Here is a 17,067-nt window from a genome sequence, read left to right on the forward strand (position 1 = left end):
TGTAAAAAAACACAAGCTGTCCTCATCAAGAGGAAACATTCTAGAATGCTTGTTGATGTTTGTTCTAAAATGCTTGATGGTGACTGTTCTAGAAAGCCCATTGGTGATTGTTCTAGAATGCCTGTTGGTGGTTGTCCTAGAATGCCCGTTGATGGTTGTTCTATAATGCATATTGGTGATTGTTCTATTATGCCTCTTGGTGGTTGTTCTAAAATGCCTGTTGGTGACTGTTCTAGAATGCCCGTTGGTGATTGTTCCAGAATGTCTGGTTTTGATTGTTCTAGAATGCCTGTTGGTGGTTGTTCTAGAATGCCTGTTGGTGGTTGTTCTAAATTGCCTGTTGGTGATTGTCCTACAATGCATCTTGGTGGTTGTTCTAGAATGCCTGTTGGTGGTTGTCCTAGAATGCCCGTTGGTGGTTGTTCTAATATGCCTGTTGGTGGCTGTTCTAGAATGCCTGTTGGTGATAGTTATAGAACGCCTTTTTTTGCTAGACGACTTGATAAAGTTGTATTTGTTCTCTACCCTGGATGGCCCCTTTAATACCTGTGGCATCGACTCTGTGCTCCATTGTGCCCCCTATCTCATCCTGAAAAGGATGGGTCTGTCGGAAGCCACGAGCTGCGCGCGCCTCACCTGTGGCCTTGGCTGGATGGTGAGAAGAGCCCACCTTGGCACGAGGAAGCCGGTCACCGCCCTCGTCCGCAGCAGTGGGGGTGTCTTCGTCGATGGTCCTCGGATGGCCAGAGCTGTCCTCGTGGCTCCAGGAGGGCTCGGCGTCCATCCTGCAGGAAACAATCTTTGTTCTGAGAGGGCGACACCGGAGAGGAGCCGTCGCCTTCACTCGGACACTGTCCTTCGGCTCTAATCCGGCCCCCGCCCCTTCTAGCCTTCGGGCCTCGGGCGCTTCTTCCCCTTCGACGCCAGGAGGAACGCAGGAGGATGTGGCGGCGAGACCCGTTGAGAACTTCCTCCTCGGTGTGTAAGCGGAAGTCCGGCCTTGCGTGCTTCAAGGATTGTGCAGCAGGGAGCTCGGTCCTGGGCTCAGGCGGGTCCCCGGGGTCCATGATTGTTGTGCAGGTATGGGGCTCGAATGACCCTTTGGGGAAGGAAAGAGACACAAAACCACAGGCCAGGCCTAACTTACGAAAGAGGGGGAAATGGCCATTTGAGTCGGTTGGAGCCACCAAGAGAGGGATTGTATTTATTGCAGCAAAAAACTCGAACGACAAAGATACATTTCTGAAAGAATAACAATTAAAAAAAAAAATAACAGGTAAAGTAAAGTGCTTGTCGAGCAGCAGTAAATCAAACACAATTCACAAACACAATCACAAGCATAATCACAAACATAATCAAGCACAAACGAAAACATGCACACAACGCTTACTGACATAACTGGGAAACAAACACTTACATGAACTGAGACTGCACCATAGCCTGGGCTTTAAATGAATATATAGGAGTGCAGGCACTCAGTAACGCAGAGAACCTGTTCGAAAACCAGTGCTACTATTTCACATTCATTGCAAGGGCTCTAATGCCCTTGGGCCAAGTTCATGCTCTAAAACTGCAAATATAAAGTGCTGAGAAGTGCTGGTACAAACATAAAGTGCCGAGAAGTTTTGGTACAAACATAAAGTGCTAAGAAGTGCTGGTACAAATATGAAGTGATGAGAAGTGCTGGTACAAACATAAAGTTCTTGGAAGTGCTGGTACAAGCGTAAAGTGCTGAGAAGAGCTGGTACCAACATAAAGTGCTGAGAAGTGTCAGTACAAACATAAAGTGCCGAGAAGTGTTGGTACAAACATAAAGTGCTAAGAAGTGCTGGTACAAATATAAAGTGATGAGAAGTGCTGATACAAACATAAAGTTCTCGGAATTACTGGTACAAGAGTAAAGTGCTGAGAAGAGCTGGTACAAGCATAAAGTGCTGAGAAGTGTCAGTGCAAACCTAAAGCGCCGAGAAGTGCAGGTACAAACATAAAGTGCTGAGAAGTGCCGGTAGAAACATAAAGTGCTCAGAAGTGCTGCTACTGTCCCTTTCATATTAAAGAAGTGCAGGTACTCAGCACCCCCCACCTGTGCGGTGGCTGGCCCAGCTTCCTAGCAGCTCTTCTGAGCACATCATTTTGCCTGATTACCATTTTGGTGACCACTCCAAGCTGCTGTGGGTCCCCATTAGGCTGGAGAAGCAGTGCTTAAAGTGTGCCTGGGCCTAAGGTATGTCACAGAAGCCCACTGCTGCTGGCACCTCCCACAGCCTCTAGCGCTGATGCCCAATGCCAGTGGCAGCATTACCTCCTAACCTTCACACTCAATCAATTGTGACATTTAGGAGTCCTCGAGGAGAACCCAGACTGCAGAGGATGGCCTGGATGGCCTACTTTTATCAACTTCTAAAAGTATATTAAGCCCCTCATTTCGAGTTACAAGGTATGGGGGCATAGTCAGATCACATGCAGCTTTACTATTGTTGTGCCGTAATTCTGCCCCACGACCATGCAATTACTAGCTGCACTCCATGGAATGGGGAATTACCTTGTGTGACGTAAAACCACATGGAATTCCCAGTTCCATAGGGCTTTTCGCATATCTTTACCATTTGTTTTGAGCAGGTGGTAAATGTTTGTGGTGACCTCTGGGTGGAGTGAGGGATAGTGGAGGGGAGCGGTGGGAGTTGAGGAGGGAAGGGGATGTTCTTTTTATGGCACTTCCCCGTTAAAAATAAAACAAATGGCGAATAATTCTTGGAGGCTGCTGCAGGCAAAGCCTCATGCTATTATACCATGTGGAACTAGTGCATGGTAACATTGGGTATGGTTCTCCGACACCCAGAAAAACATACGTATGGAAAACCGACCTACTTGGAATCAGGCGGTGAGGAATTCCACGAGGCAATTCTGCTCCACCTGACTCCTGACGAGGACCTAAATAGGTAAACACTCTACTCATGTGCTCTTCAAAAAAATAGATACAGTGCGCCACCATGTGGCAGACTAAAAAACTGACCTATGTTTACAAATAATTAGCTAGGATGACCACCGTCAAACCCTGGCACAAATTAACCACTGTGGAGGGGCCAAACCCAGGGTATCAAAACAACAAAGAATGGTGGGCAGCACACAGGCGTCACTGCCCTGCAGTGCTGGTTGTGGTGATGCGTTAAGTGGAGTGTGGGCTGCGCATGCCCACAGCACATAGTGGAGTTTATTGTGTCTGTGTATGAGATGGCCAGTTCTGTTGTAGAGAAGTGTGTTCTAGAGCACTTTGTGCCTGAAGCACTGTTGTAGCCTGTGGTGTCCGCGTGTCAAGCAGAATAAAGGATGCACAGCAGTCCAGTAGGGTGCATGCTTCTTTTTTCCCAGTTGCATCTCCGATACATAGGCATGTCCTTTGCCCGACTACTACTATTCACCGCCCCCACATGTCTCCCTGAGTCCACCCTCTTTTCCCACCTGTCCTGGTGACAGTAGGTCCCACCTTTTAATACGCACTACCCTGGGCTCCCCCGCTGCTCTCTGTCCAATAGAAATGACTAAAACTACTTTAGGATCAATCAATCAATCAATCAATCAAGGTATTTGTATCACGCACTACTCACCCGGAAGGGTCTCAAGGCGCTTGGGGGAGGGGGTCTGCTACTGCTCGAACAGCCAGGTCTTGAGCTGTTTCCTGAAGGAGAGGTGGTCCTGGGTCAGCCGCAGGTGGACGGGCAGGGAGTTCCATGTCTTAGCCGCCAGGTAGGAGAAGGATCTTCCTCCGGCGGTGGCTCTCTGGATGCGAGGGACGACGGCGAGGGCGAGGTTCGCGGATCGTAGATGTCGGGTGGGCGTGTAGAAGGTCAGGTGGTCGTTGAGGTACCTTGGGCCCAGGTCGTGGAGGGATTTGTGTGCGTGGGTGAGGAGTCTGAACATGATCCTCTTGTTGACAGGGAGCCAGTGCAGGTCTCTCAGGTGGCTCGAGATGTGGCTGCTTCGGGGGGAGTCCAGGATGAGACGGGCGGAGGCGTTCTGGATACGCTGAAGTCTTTTCTGAAGCTTGGCTGTTGTACCGGTGTAGAGGGTGTTTCCGTAGTCTAGTCTGCTGGTGACGAGGGCCTGGGTGACAGTCTTCCTGGTCTCGGTCGGGATCCATCTGAAGATCTTGCGGAGCATGCGGAGGTTGTGGAAGCAAGATGAGGAGACGGCGTTGACTTGTCTGGTAATCGATAGGGAGGAGTCCAGGATGACGCCCAAGTTGCGTGCGTGGTCCGTTGGCTTGGGTGCGGTGCCCAGGGCCGGGGGCCACCAGGAGTCGTCCCATGCGGAGGGCGACGGTCCCAGGATGAGGACTTCTGTCTTGTCCGTGTTCAACTTCAGGCGGCTGATGTTCATCCATTCGGCGACATCTTTCATCCCTTCGTGTAGGTCGGCTTTGGCGGTGTCGGGGTCTCTGGTGAGGGAGAGAATCAGCTGCGCCAAACGTCACTGCCAACACGGAGTGAGATAGTGTCATCCAGCATGTCGAAGGGTTGGAGGGATCCCTTTCTATATCAAATGCAGTTTGAACCATGAATAGCCAAAGCAGAAGGCCCTGATACCAAGTACTTGCCCACATCAGAAGTCCCGCCCTACAGAGGCAGGACGTCCGGCCTGTGGGGAATGGACAGTGAGCAGTGATGGGGTGGTTTATGGCTTCCTGGGCAGTGGAATATTTTGTCTCTGTCACACAATACTCCGTTTCTGCGCCCTTTTTTTTCAAGCTTCTCACTTTGCAAAATAAAAAAATAAAAAAAATAAAAATGGCTGCAACCTTGCACACGCTTCCTTTTTGTAAGGTGAGGTCTTTAGATAAAACCTTGTATAAAACTATAAATTAAAGAGAGCAGACAAGACCAATCTAAAGCAGGCTAAGGGCTCAGCCAGACACCTGTAAGCCTTCTGAAGTAGGCCTCTCAGGCAGCTCACATGATTGAATCATGTGACCTTCTTAGTCCAATCAGCAACACCCAAGAGGATGGTAGGCGATGGGTTTGTCCATTCTTTAGGTCTTGCCTACCAAACAGCATCAGATGCCTGGGTGCAAAAGACCTATTATGGGCGAACCAAGAACTCACAACCCACCCCTTGTTTGTCATTCGTCACTCTTATGTGATTGCTTGTTGTTCAATGACACTTTTGTCCCTTGTGTTTGTCCCTCTCCTGGAGCATGGCCTCCTGACCATGCATTTTGATTGCCTGACGTGTATTCTTCCATTGCTCACCTTTAGAGAACTACTTTTTTCTTTTTGGATAAGCTCTCCATAAGAGTGCATGTGTTTTCCAGCGCTCTCCCTTGAGAGCTTACCTCTTTCCCTAAAGACCAGCCCTCCCCTGATCTGCTTTGCTCTCTCCCTCGTGTTCTTCTCCACCTGCACCCATTTGCACCCTGCCTCATGAGCTAATTTTCTCATGCTCCTTCACTCAGATCTTTTTTTATTCCTCCGCTTTCCCATGCTACACACCGCGGATTCCTCCTCACTGCTCCACATCCGTCTGCACTGTGAAGCTGGTCATTTATAAAAAAATATATATTTTTTTAAAGGTGTGACTCGAATTGTTGACAGCCCTTCAGCTTTACAAAAAAAGCGGTATACGACAATCTCATTAAAAAAAAAGTACTGATCCACCATGGATCGGTAAATTAAAAAAATTGACGCCTGCGTCCTCTTGTAAGTGGGCACGTTCACATGTATGCATCATCATACATAGCTATTAAAGAAAGTATACCTTTATGCCTTTTTTCATTTTTTTCTCCTTATTCTAATGCTGTACATCACTGGCAAAAAAAATGTTTCCCAATGTTGTACTGCATCACCCCGAGGCGGTGGCAACCCAGTAAGTCTCAAAGGCGAAGTCCGTTAACTTTGCCAATGCTTGTTTCGGAGGAAACTTTAGAAGGAGAATAGAATACTGCAGCATTCATTTACATTTTACAACCTTTATAGCATAGAAATGGCCCAGTAGTTAAATGGAAAGCTTTCAGGTGGCCCCAAGAGCTGGTGAAACAAACTTTTCAGAAAGTTTAAAGAAAATATTGCACAGTAAATATGTGGTGACAGATCAAAAGAAGACTTAAACTGGTCTTATTCAGGTGACTGTGGAAATCGGCGCGGAAGAGCAAGCTTGTAGGTAATGTACTGGGGATTCCGTCCAGAGGGCCATGCAAGGAGATGTCCCTGCCGTCCATATTGGAGAATCGTTTTCATGTGACTGCCAGCTGTTCCAAAGGACCTTCAGTGCCTTGGATTAGCCCTAGGGCAGTCTTAACGGCTTTATAGGCCCCCGGCAAAGCCGAGCACTTGGCCCTCCCTACACAACCACTCACAGGAATAAAAATGTTTAATGGAAAATTAGTGTTACATTCTGGTCTCCATGAGGCCCCTATGCTCGTAGGGCCCCCGGGCAACTGCCCAGCGTGCCCATAAGTTACGATAGCACTGATTAACCCAGAAGACTGTGCATGAAGCTCACAGAAACTGAAATAAACGATAGAGGCTCTCTATGAGAGCCATACATAACAGAGGTATTATCTACTGAACATATCATCCCTGCACGTTTGTTACTGGGTCCTTTGTTGTTCAACGGGGGTGGGGCCTGTGTTGGCATGCCTCACGCTGTTGTGAAAGCGGTGTAGTTATTGCATGACTCCCTGCTGAGGCTGGTATTGCTGAAGGCCAGATTGCATCATTAATAGAGAAATGCAGGCAGCTTTTTTTTAAAGTCATCTTTCACAGGAAGCAGTGGTTTCGAAAAGTGGTGAGGGCCGAGTTTAGGCTCTGTGGTGCTTTCGATAGACACCGTTAACGCCATGACTGTGGCAATGCATGTAGCGAAGGTGCTTAATTTGTCTGGCTTCCGCACTTATTTGTGGGGCTAAGGACATATTGTACCTCATCAAACTTAGATCCAGAGCAAGAGAAGCAGAAAAGAGAGAAAAAAGAGGGTGAGAAAGATAAACAGTAATAAAGGGACAAAGCAGGGATGAAAAGGAACCTGCAAGAGTAAGAAAAAGAGTCAGTAAGTCTAGGGTGGTGGAAGAAAGAGGTATGGGGTTGGAATCAAGGCCAGAGAGCCTCGGTATTCATGGGATAAAGAGATAGGAAGAGCAGAGTGGTGGAAGAAAGAGGCATGAGGTGAAATCAAGACAAGGCACCCTCGGTATTCATGAGATAAAGAGACTTGAAGTATAGGGTGGTGAAAGAAAGAGGTACGGGTGGAATCAAGATCAAACAGCCTTGGTATTCATGAGATAAAGAGATAGGAAGTGTAAGGGGGTGGAAGAAAGCGGTATGGGTGAAATCAAGATGTGGACGCCTCGGTATTCATGAGATAAAGAGACAGGAAGTGTAGGGGGTGAAAGAAAGAGGCATGAGGTGGAATAAAGACCAGGCAGCCTCGGTATTCATGAGATAAAGAAACAGGAAGTGTAGGGTAGTGGAAGAAAGAGGCGTGAGGTGGAACCAAGACCAGGCAGCCTCGGTATTCATGGGATAAAGAGAAAGGAAGTGTAGGGCGAGGGAGAAAGAGGCACAGGGAGAAATCAAGACCAGGGAGCCTCCGTATTCATGAGATGAAGAAACAGGAAGTGTAGGGTGGTGGAAGAAAGAGGCGTGAGGTGGAACCAAGCCCAGACAGCCTCAGTATTCATGGGATAAAGAGACAGGAAGTGTAGGGGGTGGAAGAAAGAGGCACAGGGAGGAATCAAGGCCAGGCAGCCTTGGTATTCATAAGATAAAGAGACAGGAAGTGTGGAGTGGAGGAAGAAAGAGCCATGAGGTTGAATCAAGACGTGGCAGCCTCGGTATTCATGAGATAAAGAGACAGGAAGAGCAGAGTGGTGGAAGAAAGAGGCATGAGGTGAAATCAAGACAAGGCACCCTCGGTATTCATGAGATAAAGAGACTTGAAGTACAGGGTGGTGAAAGAAAGAGGTACGGGGTGGAATTAAGATCAAACAGCCTTGGTATTCATGAGATAAACAGATAGGAAGTGTAAGGCGGTGGAAGAAAGCGGTATGGGTGAAATCAAGATGTGGCAGCCTCGGTATTCATGAGATAAAGAGACAGGAAGTGTAGGGGGTGAAAGAAAGAGGCATGAGGTGGAATCAAGACCAGGTAGGCTCGGTATTCATGAGATAAAGAAACAGGAGGTGTAGGGTGGTGGAAGAAAGAGGCGTGGGGTGGAACCAAGCCCAGGCAGCCTCGGTATTCATGGTATAAAGGGACAGGAAGTGTAGGGAGTGGAAGAAAGAGGCACAGGGAGGAATCAAAACCAGGGAGCCTCGGTATTCATGGGATAAAGAGACAGGAAGTGCAGGGTGAAGGAAGAAAGAGGCGTGAGGTGGAACCAAGTCCAGGCAGCCTCGGTATTCATGGGATAAAGATACAGGAAGTGTAGGGGGTGGAAGAAAGAGGCACAGGGAGGAATCAAAACCAGGGAGCCTCGGTATTCATGGGATAAAGAGACAGGAAGTGTAGGGGGTGGAAGAAAGAGGCTTGATATGGAATCAAGACTACGCAGCCATGGTATTCAGCAGCCGTGGTATTCAGCAGCCATGGTATTCAGCAGCCGTGGTATTCAGCAGCCGTGGTATTCAGCAGCCGTGGTATTCAGCAACCCCGGCATTCGGCAGCACCGGCAGCTAGTTCCTAGGAAATCTCTGGACCCTATTGCACTATCGGGCATGAGACCCATTTCACCAGTGTTTTGCCTTAGAGAGAGATAGGGGTAACCCTGGACTATGAAACAAGAGGGCCATCTGAAGAACACATAGAAGAAGAGCTGTTTCATAAGGGGAAGAACCTTCTAGTGAAATGAAAGAGTTTTTTGTTGAGTTTAGTCGAACCATAGATTGTCCCAGCTACAAACAGACAGGGCACAAGTTTCACTTTGAGAGGGAAAATTGCACTATTCGTCCAGGAACAGAGAATCCTTTTTTGAAGTTTTATTGGCTCAGGAACTATGAAGACAGGAGCTAATCCTGAAAATACCAAATCCTCTGCACAGGGTTCCTGCTCCCCCTTTCCCTTGTTTAGTTTTAGGGTAGGGAGAGTCCAGTTTTCTCACTTATATTCTTTTGCAGGTGATGTTTTTTTTTAATGAATTGTTGATTTGTTTATGTAGGTTTGCCTCTTTGTCTTGAAGCTGTTCTAGCCACCCTTAGCCCTCCCTCAAAGCTTACCCCATCTCAGGCAGGTGTAATTGACATGAACAAGACTTACCAAGACTGTGTTACACCCTAGTGAGAGAAGCCGGTGCCCTGAAGGTACCACTTCCTTGCACCACGGTGGGACTCCGGGGCCTCATCGATGGGCGACCACCATCTCTAACAAAAGGTGGCTAGCGACTATGGGCCACCAGTTCAATGCCAAGATGCACCAAATTTGTCAAAATTGCTCTATACATTCATGTCTTGTGTACAGTTGTGACCAATCTGTAACATACAAATTATGCATCAAAACCAGTGCAATCAACCCAGAACTTAATTTAAAAAAAAAAAAAGTGATGTTTTATTAAGGTACCAAAACCATTTACTTGCAAACTTCTGTGGCTGTATATATCACTTTATTATTTTATTGAAACCACACAGCGAACTTAGTAGATAGGAAATACCCTATACTGTGTGTCTGGTAATGCTGTTTTGCGGCACTTTAAGGGTAACACAAGTTGAGCCCTTGTGGCCTCAACGGGTTGGTGCACAACATGCAGAAACGGGTTTGACTGCAACAATGAACCCATATTGCGGAACTACCCTACACTTCCTGTTTCTTTATCTCAAGAATACCGAGGCTGTCTGGTCTTGATTCCTCCCTGTGCCTCTTTCTTCCACCCCCTACACTTCCTGTCTCTTTATCCCATGAATACCAAGGCTGCCTGGTCTTGATTCCACCTCATGCCTCTTTCTTTCACTCCCTACACTTCCAAATTGCGGCACTTTAAGGGTAACACAAGTTGAGCCCTTGTGGCCTCAACGGGTTGGTGCACAACATGCAGAAATGGGTTTGACTGCAACATTGAACCCATATTGCGGCCCTTTATGCGGGTGCTAGGCCGTCCAGGTGTACAGGGTGATTTGGCATCAGAATGCAACGCGGTCTTATCATATGCGGTATTAACATGCGCAAAAATACCAATGACCTTGAAATACCATCACCGGCATAGCGGTGCCATGGACCCTAGTGCAAGGAAGGAAACTGCCCCCCAGCTACTGTTTGCATTGCTAATTACATCAATAACCAGGGTTCAGTTGCTTCCTCTGGGCCACGGTGCCATTGCACCAGCTGCACTAATGGGAACTATGCCCATGAATACCACTCTGGGTAGAAAACTAAGACACAATCAATAAGCCTCTTGTATTGAAGGCCCAAGCGGTGGTTGCCAATGTGTGCTTGCAAACTGTGGGGGGGGGGGGGCTGAGGGGGTTACTAACCTTTGAAATGTTTACTCACGCTGTGCAGTGCAGTTTTGAACTGAGCTCAAGGGCTTTTATAATGCATGGTAAATTTCCACTATGTTTTGTGTTGTGTTGCAAAACGCGAGCGCCTGCGCAAAGCTTTCGTGAATCTACACCTGATGTCCCGCTCACTGGCACTAACTCGCAGAGTTTCCGTGGTTGTACAGGAGCCACATACAATGCGAATTCTTTGCGAGCAAGCGCAGACCTGCCCTGCGCAGAAACAATCGTGTTAGAGCCGCTGTCACCCATGGGTCTCACTTCAACATCATACACCTCAATTCATTGGCCGCTCCATAATTATTCATCTTCCTCATTGGCCACTCCAGTGGTCAAGTGGGTGGGATCTGCGGAACACGATGTGCCCATACTTTTTTACTTTAAGAAAAAATGTTCCACCACTTTTTTATCAAAAGAGAACCGTCCCAGGGTGGTTAATTCCGACAGTCGAAATGCATCAGCTGAAGTGTCATTCAGTGAGTCTCCTGTGCTGTGAAACCGAAGGCGGGCAGACAGCTAAACAAGCCTTCCTGTCAGGGTCCTGCTTGCCTGAAAGAAATGTAAATGTGCACAACTGGTCAATCTGCAAATGTACTGCGATGGAATCCCTTGAAGCTTACGGATGGTAAAGATTTATTCATTTTGAGTGGTATTGCAAGGAAGTTCCCAGCTAAGCTGTGAAGTGTGTGCTTTTAAAGGACAGTTGTAAAGAAAATGCACTATGTACAGCCTGGGTATTACTAAAATCTACATTTTGGCGCACTTTTTTATCTTAAACCTTTTTGTGCATTTTGTAGCATCCTATTTTATACTGTGTGTAATGTAAGTTTAAAATAATGAGTTAAAATATTCACAGAGCTTTCTGTCACAGACTGGGACTTTGTAGCACTAAACGTACACAAGTCACTATTCACCACTGCACCAACCAGGATTCGATTCCGTGGCTCTCTAATTACACAAACAGACCTCGGCAGTGCATAAACTAACAGAGGTTTTGTAATGTGCATTTCCCACTGAAAAACGTAACTTTTGCATTTATTTTTCATTTAAGCTGTGCCTTATTTTATATGCAGTTACTTGAAGGGGAAAAGCCCCAAAAAGTTAGAGGGTAGTTTTTTTTGTTCACACCTTTGACCACGCCCCCATGCTCAATCTCACCTCCCCTTATCGCACAGCATCACAGTTCCTGTACTTTTTTTTTAAGCACTTCGACCACTGGGTCACTCCATTTTGGTTGATGGCAAATAAATGTGTTTATAGTTCAGAATCTCTTCTATGCACAACACCCGAGTACTCCGTAGACGTTAGACTTCTTGCTTTGGGCAATCATACCTTAGTTTGTAAACAAATAAGTGTCAGGGCTCTCGCTAGGGGGCCACTGCAGTTTGCACCACACATTGCCCCTGTGAGCGCTGCCAATGATAGTATCAACACAACTACTAATGATCACACCCCTACAAGTGTGACAGTTCGTACCATTACAAGCCCCCAAAGCTATAAGAATGGCTTGGGCGACAGGTAATAGTCATTTTTAATGTATACTGTATAAATAATTAACTGTTGTTGTGGTTATCTCTAAATTATATGTAAAACAGAGAGAGACCCCTTGACAGCTCAAGGGAATAGGGTACTCTTCACAAGTATCAAAATCGAAGTCCCTTGATAAGCCCACACATAAATGGTCCTGAGTCACAATATCTCAGAAATCTAAAAAATTCTATAAAATCTTTCAACATTTATTGTATACAACACATACATTTTATCCTGTTAAAAACATATCCTGTGCAAGTCCCCTACTAGGACAATTAAAAAACATATAATCAACACAATATCAATAAAGAAAAGAGGATACAATGAATAACACAATTAATCACATCCCGTTACGAACCCGCATAACACAGAAAACAACATTAAAGACAGTATACTTTGTCATGTATTGCACATCTGAATGGACCAATAGTCTTAGTGGTACAGCTTGTGGTATATCTGGCACTTATATAGCTACAAATCTGTAACAGTCCTTTCTATTGTTCTTTTGAATGCGTCGACGCGTTTCGATGGCCTTTCTCTATCTCACCATCTTTATTAAGACCACAGATGGATGTTTTCTCAATTGTGATGTCTTATTGATTCGATCCAGCTTATAACATTATCGTCTCCTCAACCTTGAGTATTTATGGTCTGTTCCTGTATTTTCAGCTCTTTTCGATCGTATTTATTTATTCCACATGTCCTTTCGATCTTCTGTTTAGTGCCGCCTCTAATCTTGTATGGTTTGCTTGATATTCCAGTATTGCCGAGGGATGTAGGGGTCCCGAATCAGATCTCCCTATTGATATCACCGCCTTATCCTTATGGCGTGTTAAGCGTTGGGTAGACGCGGAAATGTTCTTCCGGTGTCCGTCGTGCTGCTCACTATCGTGTCCTCCTGATGTTTCTCTGTTATGCGGGTTCGTAACGGGATGTGATTAATTGTGTTATTCATTGTATCCTCTTTTCTTTATTGATATTGTGTTGATTATATGTTTTTTAATTGTCCTAGTAGGGGACTTGCACAGGATATGTTTTTAACAGGATAAAATGTATGTGTTGTATACAATAAATGTTGAAAGATTTTATAGAATTTTTTAGATTTCTGAGATATTGTGACTCAGGACCATTTATGTGTGGGCTTATCAAGGGACTTCGATTTTGTTATCTCTAAATTAGCCAGACATCGCCATCTTGTGGCAGACTCACACAAGCACTGGTCTTGACAATTACCTAGCAAACACAAGGAGATAATGGACGGAACTCTGAAACGTTTCAGACACTCACCCCCAGTCACAGAGCTGGGTTGAATCCATCAAAACCTGAAACAAGCATCCTGAAACCAGCTTCTGGGTAACACCCTTCATCAGCCAGGCTAGCTTGAATCCAGTGGCAAAATGAGCAAGGGACCCACGTCTCAGGATACTCTGCCAACTTAGGGCGAACAAAGCAAACACAAGGAGATGATGGACGGAGCGCTGAAACTCTTCAGACACTCACCCCTAGTCACAGATCTGGGTTGAATCCATCATCATTCTTTAGCTTGACACCTCAGTTCAGACCCAGCTATATGCAAATCAGTCTTGACCCTGTGCCTCATGGGAACAGTCCAGCCCAAACTGCCAAGCCAGGTCTTCTCTGAACCGGAAACAAGCATCCTGGGACCAGTTTCTAGCTAACACCCTTCATTAGCCAGGCTAGCTCGAATGCAGTGGCAAAGTGAGCAAGGGACCCACGTCTGGGCATACCTCCTTGTGTTTGCTTTGACAAGTACGTGCCAGCGCCGAGCACCGGAAACCACCGGCTCAAATTAAACTCTGTATATAACTAACCCTGGCATGAACTGGGCCACCAAGGTAGAGAGAGAAAGAGACCCGGGCTGAGTCCCTATTTGGTCTTGCTGAAGGGCAGGTAGAGCTGGGATGGAGACAGTTCACTGTGATATCAATATACCAGAAAGGATAGCCGCTGTAGTAGGGCAGGGCATGCTGCGCTCACTTCCGAGTCTGTCATATGCTAGCTTTACCTTGGAGCCGCAGGTAGGGCTGTGAAAGATAGAGTCGTATGTCAGTTAAACCTTTACAATGCGGTAACGCTGGGTTGGGGTCACCCACTTGTGATATCAGTGCCCCTGAAAGATTAATAGGTCTTAAGCGTGTAATATGCTGGGTTTACCTAGGAGCAGCAGGTAGGCCTGGGCGTGACACAGTCGTACGTCACTACCACCTTTACAATACCGGTAGGACGCGGACGTCACTTGTGATATCAGTGCCCCTAAAGGCCCAGTCGGTGTGGTGCAGCATCTAATACACGTTGTGCTCACTTTTGAGTCTGCACCAAGTTTACCTAAGGACAGCAGGTAGGGCGGGAGCGGAGACAGTCATAAGCCAGTATCACCATTACACCGCGTTGAGGCTGGGGATGAGCTGAACTCAGGCACAGCAGGTGTCTCTTAACGACTGCTGGAGACATGTCAGACTCTTGTCTCCAAAACACAGCGGGGAGGGGCACAGTCAGTCATATGGAGGTACACCAGGTCAGTAACCTGCCCGGACAATGCTTCTCGATACTGGGGTGGCAGTGCTGTGATGTCAAGCCTTCCATGACTGAAGGCCGGTCGGGCTGGATGGAGGGACCTGTTTCAGGCCAGTATCTCTGTAAAGATGGAGGAGGCTGGAGGGCTGAAGGGTTAGACATGTGGCACATGTCAGTCCAGTGCCTCTGAGAGGCTGGTAGGGTTGGGGCGCAATGAGGGACACGTTAAGGTAATACCACTGAAAGGCAGCTGGCTTCACATGAGTCAGCCCAGTGCCTTTGGAAGGCTGGGAGGGCTGGATCCAAGCCATGCCTCACAGGCGGGTGGGCGTTGTTAGGCCAGGACACTGCAGCCCTAGGGCTGTGGGGTGGGTGCGGGGTTGTGTCCGCCTGCAGCCCATTCACAGGGCTCCTCTCGGAGCAGTGAACAGCTGCAAACATTTATTTTCACTATTGTTTATTGCTCTTTTTGTGTTGCAACTCCTTTTGAGACCACAGTATTTAGGTCTTGCAGGCTGTGTTTAAATCTCGAAAAATGTTCATCTACCATTCTCCTGTCTTAGGGTATCTCCTCTTACCCTTCTGCAGTTGGAGATTCGTTTGCTTCTGCAGCTCTTGGCTGGTTAGCCTCAAGGAAAACAAACAGAAAGACGTCCCAAACACATCATTAGGAACACTACATTGTCCCATTCAAGTCCCCATTCTGCTTCCCCACGTTCACAGCCTGATACACAAAGATTTATTTGTGAGTAGTTGTGACTTACTCTAGGCTCGGGTATGAATTAGTAATTTATCTCCAGGCAGTAAATTATGCTTATCAGCTAAAAAGGACCACTTTGTGATACACAAACCTTTTTTTTTCTTGAGTAAGCATGTCTAACTCTAGAAAATAAAAAAAATTCTTTTGACACTGACCTTAAAATATTTATGTGTGTCATGATTACAGAACTCCACCGGAGGGCGCTCAAAATCCACGATTAAGTTGCCATTTAGGCTGCCGTGCAATTGTCCTCGCCGTGTGAAAGAATGGCAGGACAAGGCTGTTTTCCAATACAGTGGACTCTTTCTGATGTCTTGGCTAATCATGGGATTCTGCTCTTACAAATATTAACGAGAGAAAATAAATATTCTTATTAAGCTATTTTTTTTTGCCATTTCTCAGTTACAATGTGGCTAGCAGTACTTACTTTAACGTTGACTGTTGTGATGCAGTTAATGAAAGGTGATTGTTGTCTAGAGTTCAACCAAATATGTGTCCACTGCACATTGGGTTGAATGTTTTCCCCATCAATTTCGGTTTAGAAAATTAATAATTGTATCACAATAGTTACTTGTGATAGCTTTGTTACATTTAAGCCACACCACCTGCATCTAATTGACCAAAGGCAAACAAGCGTCCTTGATTGTTGGATATCCTTTGAACATTGACTTCCCTCAACCCTCTTATCCTATTTACCCCCAAGGTTTATGTACAGGGTTATCTAAATGAGTTTTTACTTACCATCATAAAAGCCTGCCGGCTAAGCGCAGAATTGTGTGCCACCGCGCCAGCGCGTCGCTTAACAACTCTAGGCCTCAGTATGATGCGCGCTCATTCCACAGACTCCGCCCCATAGCGTAATGCTCCTTTCAAAAGCTCGAAGCACTCTTCATGAGACGCCACAGCGGGCTGGCAACGTTCCTGTTCGCTGCCGTCCGTGACCTCTGGATGCCACATAGCTCTCAAGAACCGACATCAGTGCTTAATTTGTAAATAAATAAGTGCCAGAGCCCTCGTCAGGAGGCCACAGAAGATTGCATCACCAATTGCCCCTGCCAGAGATGCCAATGACAGTACCAACACAACTACTAACCATCAAACACCTACGAGTGTGACAACTCAGGCTATTCCAGGCCACCCAAAGGTATAGGAATGTCGTGGGCACCAGATATTAGTTGTTTTTAATGTATATAAAATTAATAAACAACTGTTTACTGATATCTAAATTAGACAAACAGTGCCACCATGTGGCATTCTGTCATATGTGCTGATGTTGACAATTAAGAGTGAGTGCCGAGAACTGGAAACCACCAGCTCAAATTAAGCACTGACCAACATACACTATTTAGCTGCAGGAACAACACCCCTCCCCCCCACTTACCTGGAAGCAAAGGGAAGCAGCCTCACAGCAGTGTGAACAGGGACAGACAAGCGTTTTGTTCCACTGAGCATTTCCCCGGCCCGCTGGAGCTCTCGGAGGCCGGTTTTAAAAGTCCGGGGCTTGTCCTGGTTCCTCTACACTTACCCCAGCTCCCTGAGGTGAAATGCAGCGGGCAGATAAACTAAATACTCCTTTTAACCCCTTGCGTGCGCATGACGGAACCACGCCGTCATGAGCCACGGGCGGCGTGTGCTCATGACGGCGTGGTTCCGTAATGCTGCGGCTGCTCCGCCCACGCGTCGCTGATTCCCCGCCTGTGCGGGCGAAATAAAGAGTGGGCGGAGTCGTGCGGAACCACACCGTCATGAGCACAGCTCGCCCGTG

The 17,067-nt window shown here is 46.8% G+C and overlaps 1 protein-coding gene across 2 annotated transcripts in view; it reads right to left on the reverse strand.

Annotated features, from left to right (window-relative positions):
• Positions 1 to 908, reverse strand: part of PEAK3 (PEAK family member 3) — a 31,727-nt gene extending 30,819 nt beyond the window's left edge. Inside the window, exon 1 of one of the 2 annotated variants that reach the window (XM_085637945.1) lies at positions 637 to 908. In XM_085637945.1, the coding sequence (XP_085494071.1) occupies positions 637 to 784 (148 nt within the window). In that variant the 5' untranslated portion in view covers positions 785 to 908. The remainder of the gene's footprint in view (positions 1 to 636) is intronic. The other variant, XM_085637946.1, reaches the window with a different exon arrangement.
• Between the last annotated feature and the right edge of the window lie 16,159 nt (positions 909 to 17,067).

The sequence above is a fragment of the Triturus cristatus genome, chromosome 12 (assembly GCF_964204655.1).
Source record: "Triturus cristatus chromosome 12, aTriCri1.1, whole genome shotgun sequence".
NCBI classification, from domain to species: Eukaryota; Metazoa; Chordata; class Amphibia; order Caudata; family Salamandridae; genus Triturus; species Triturus cristatus.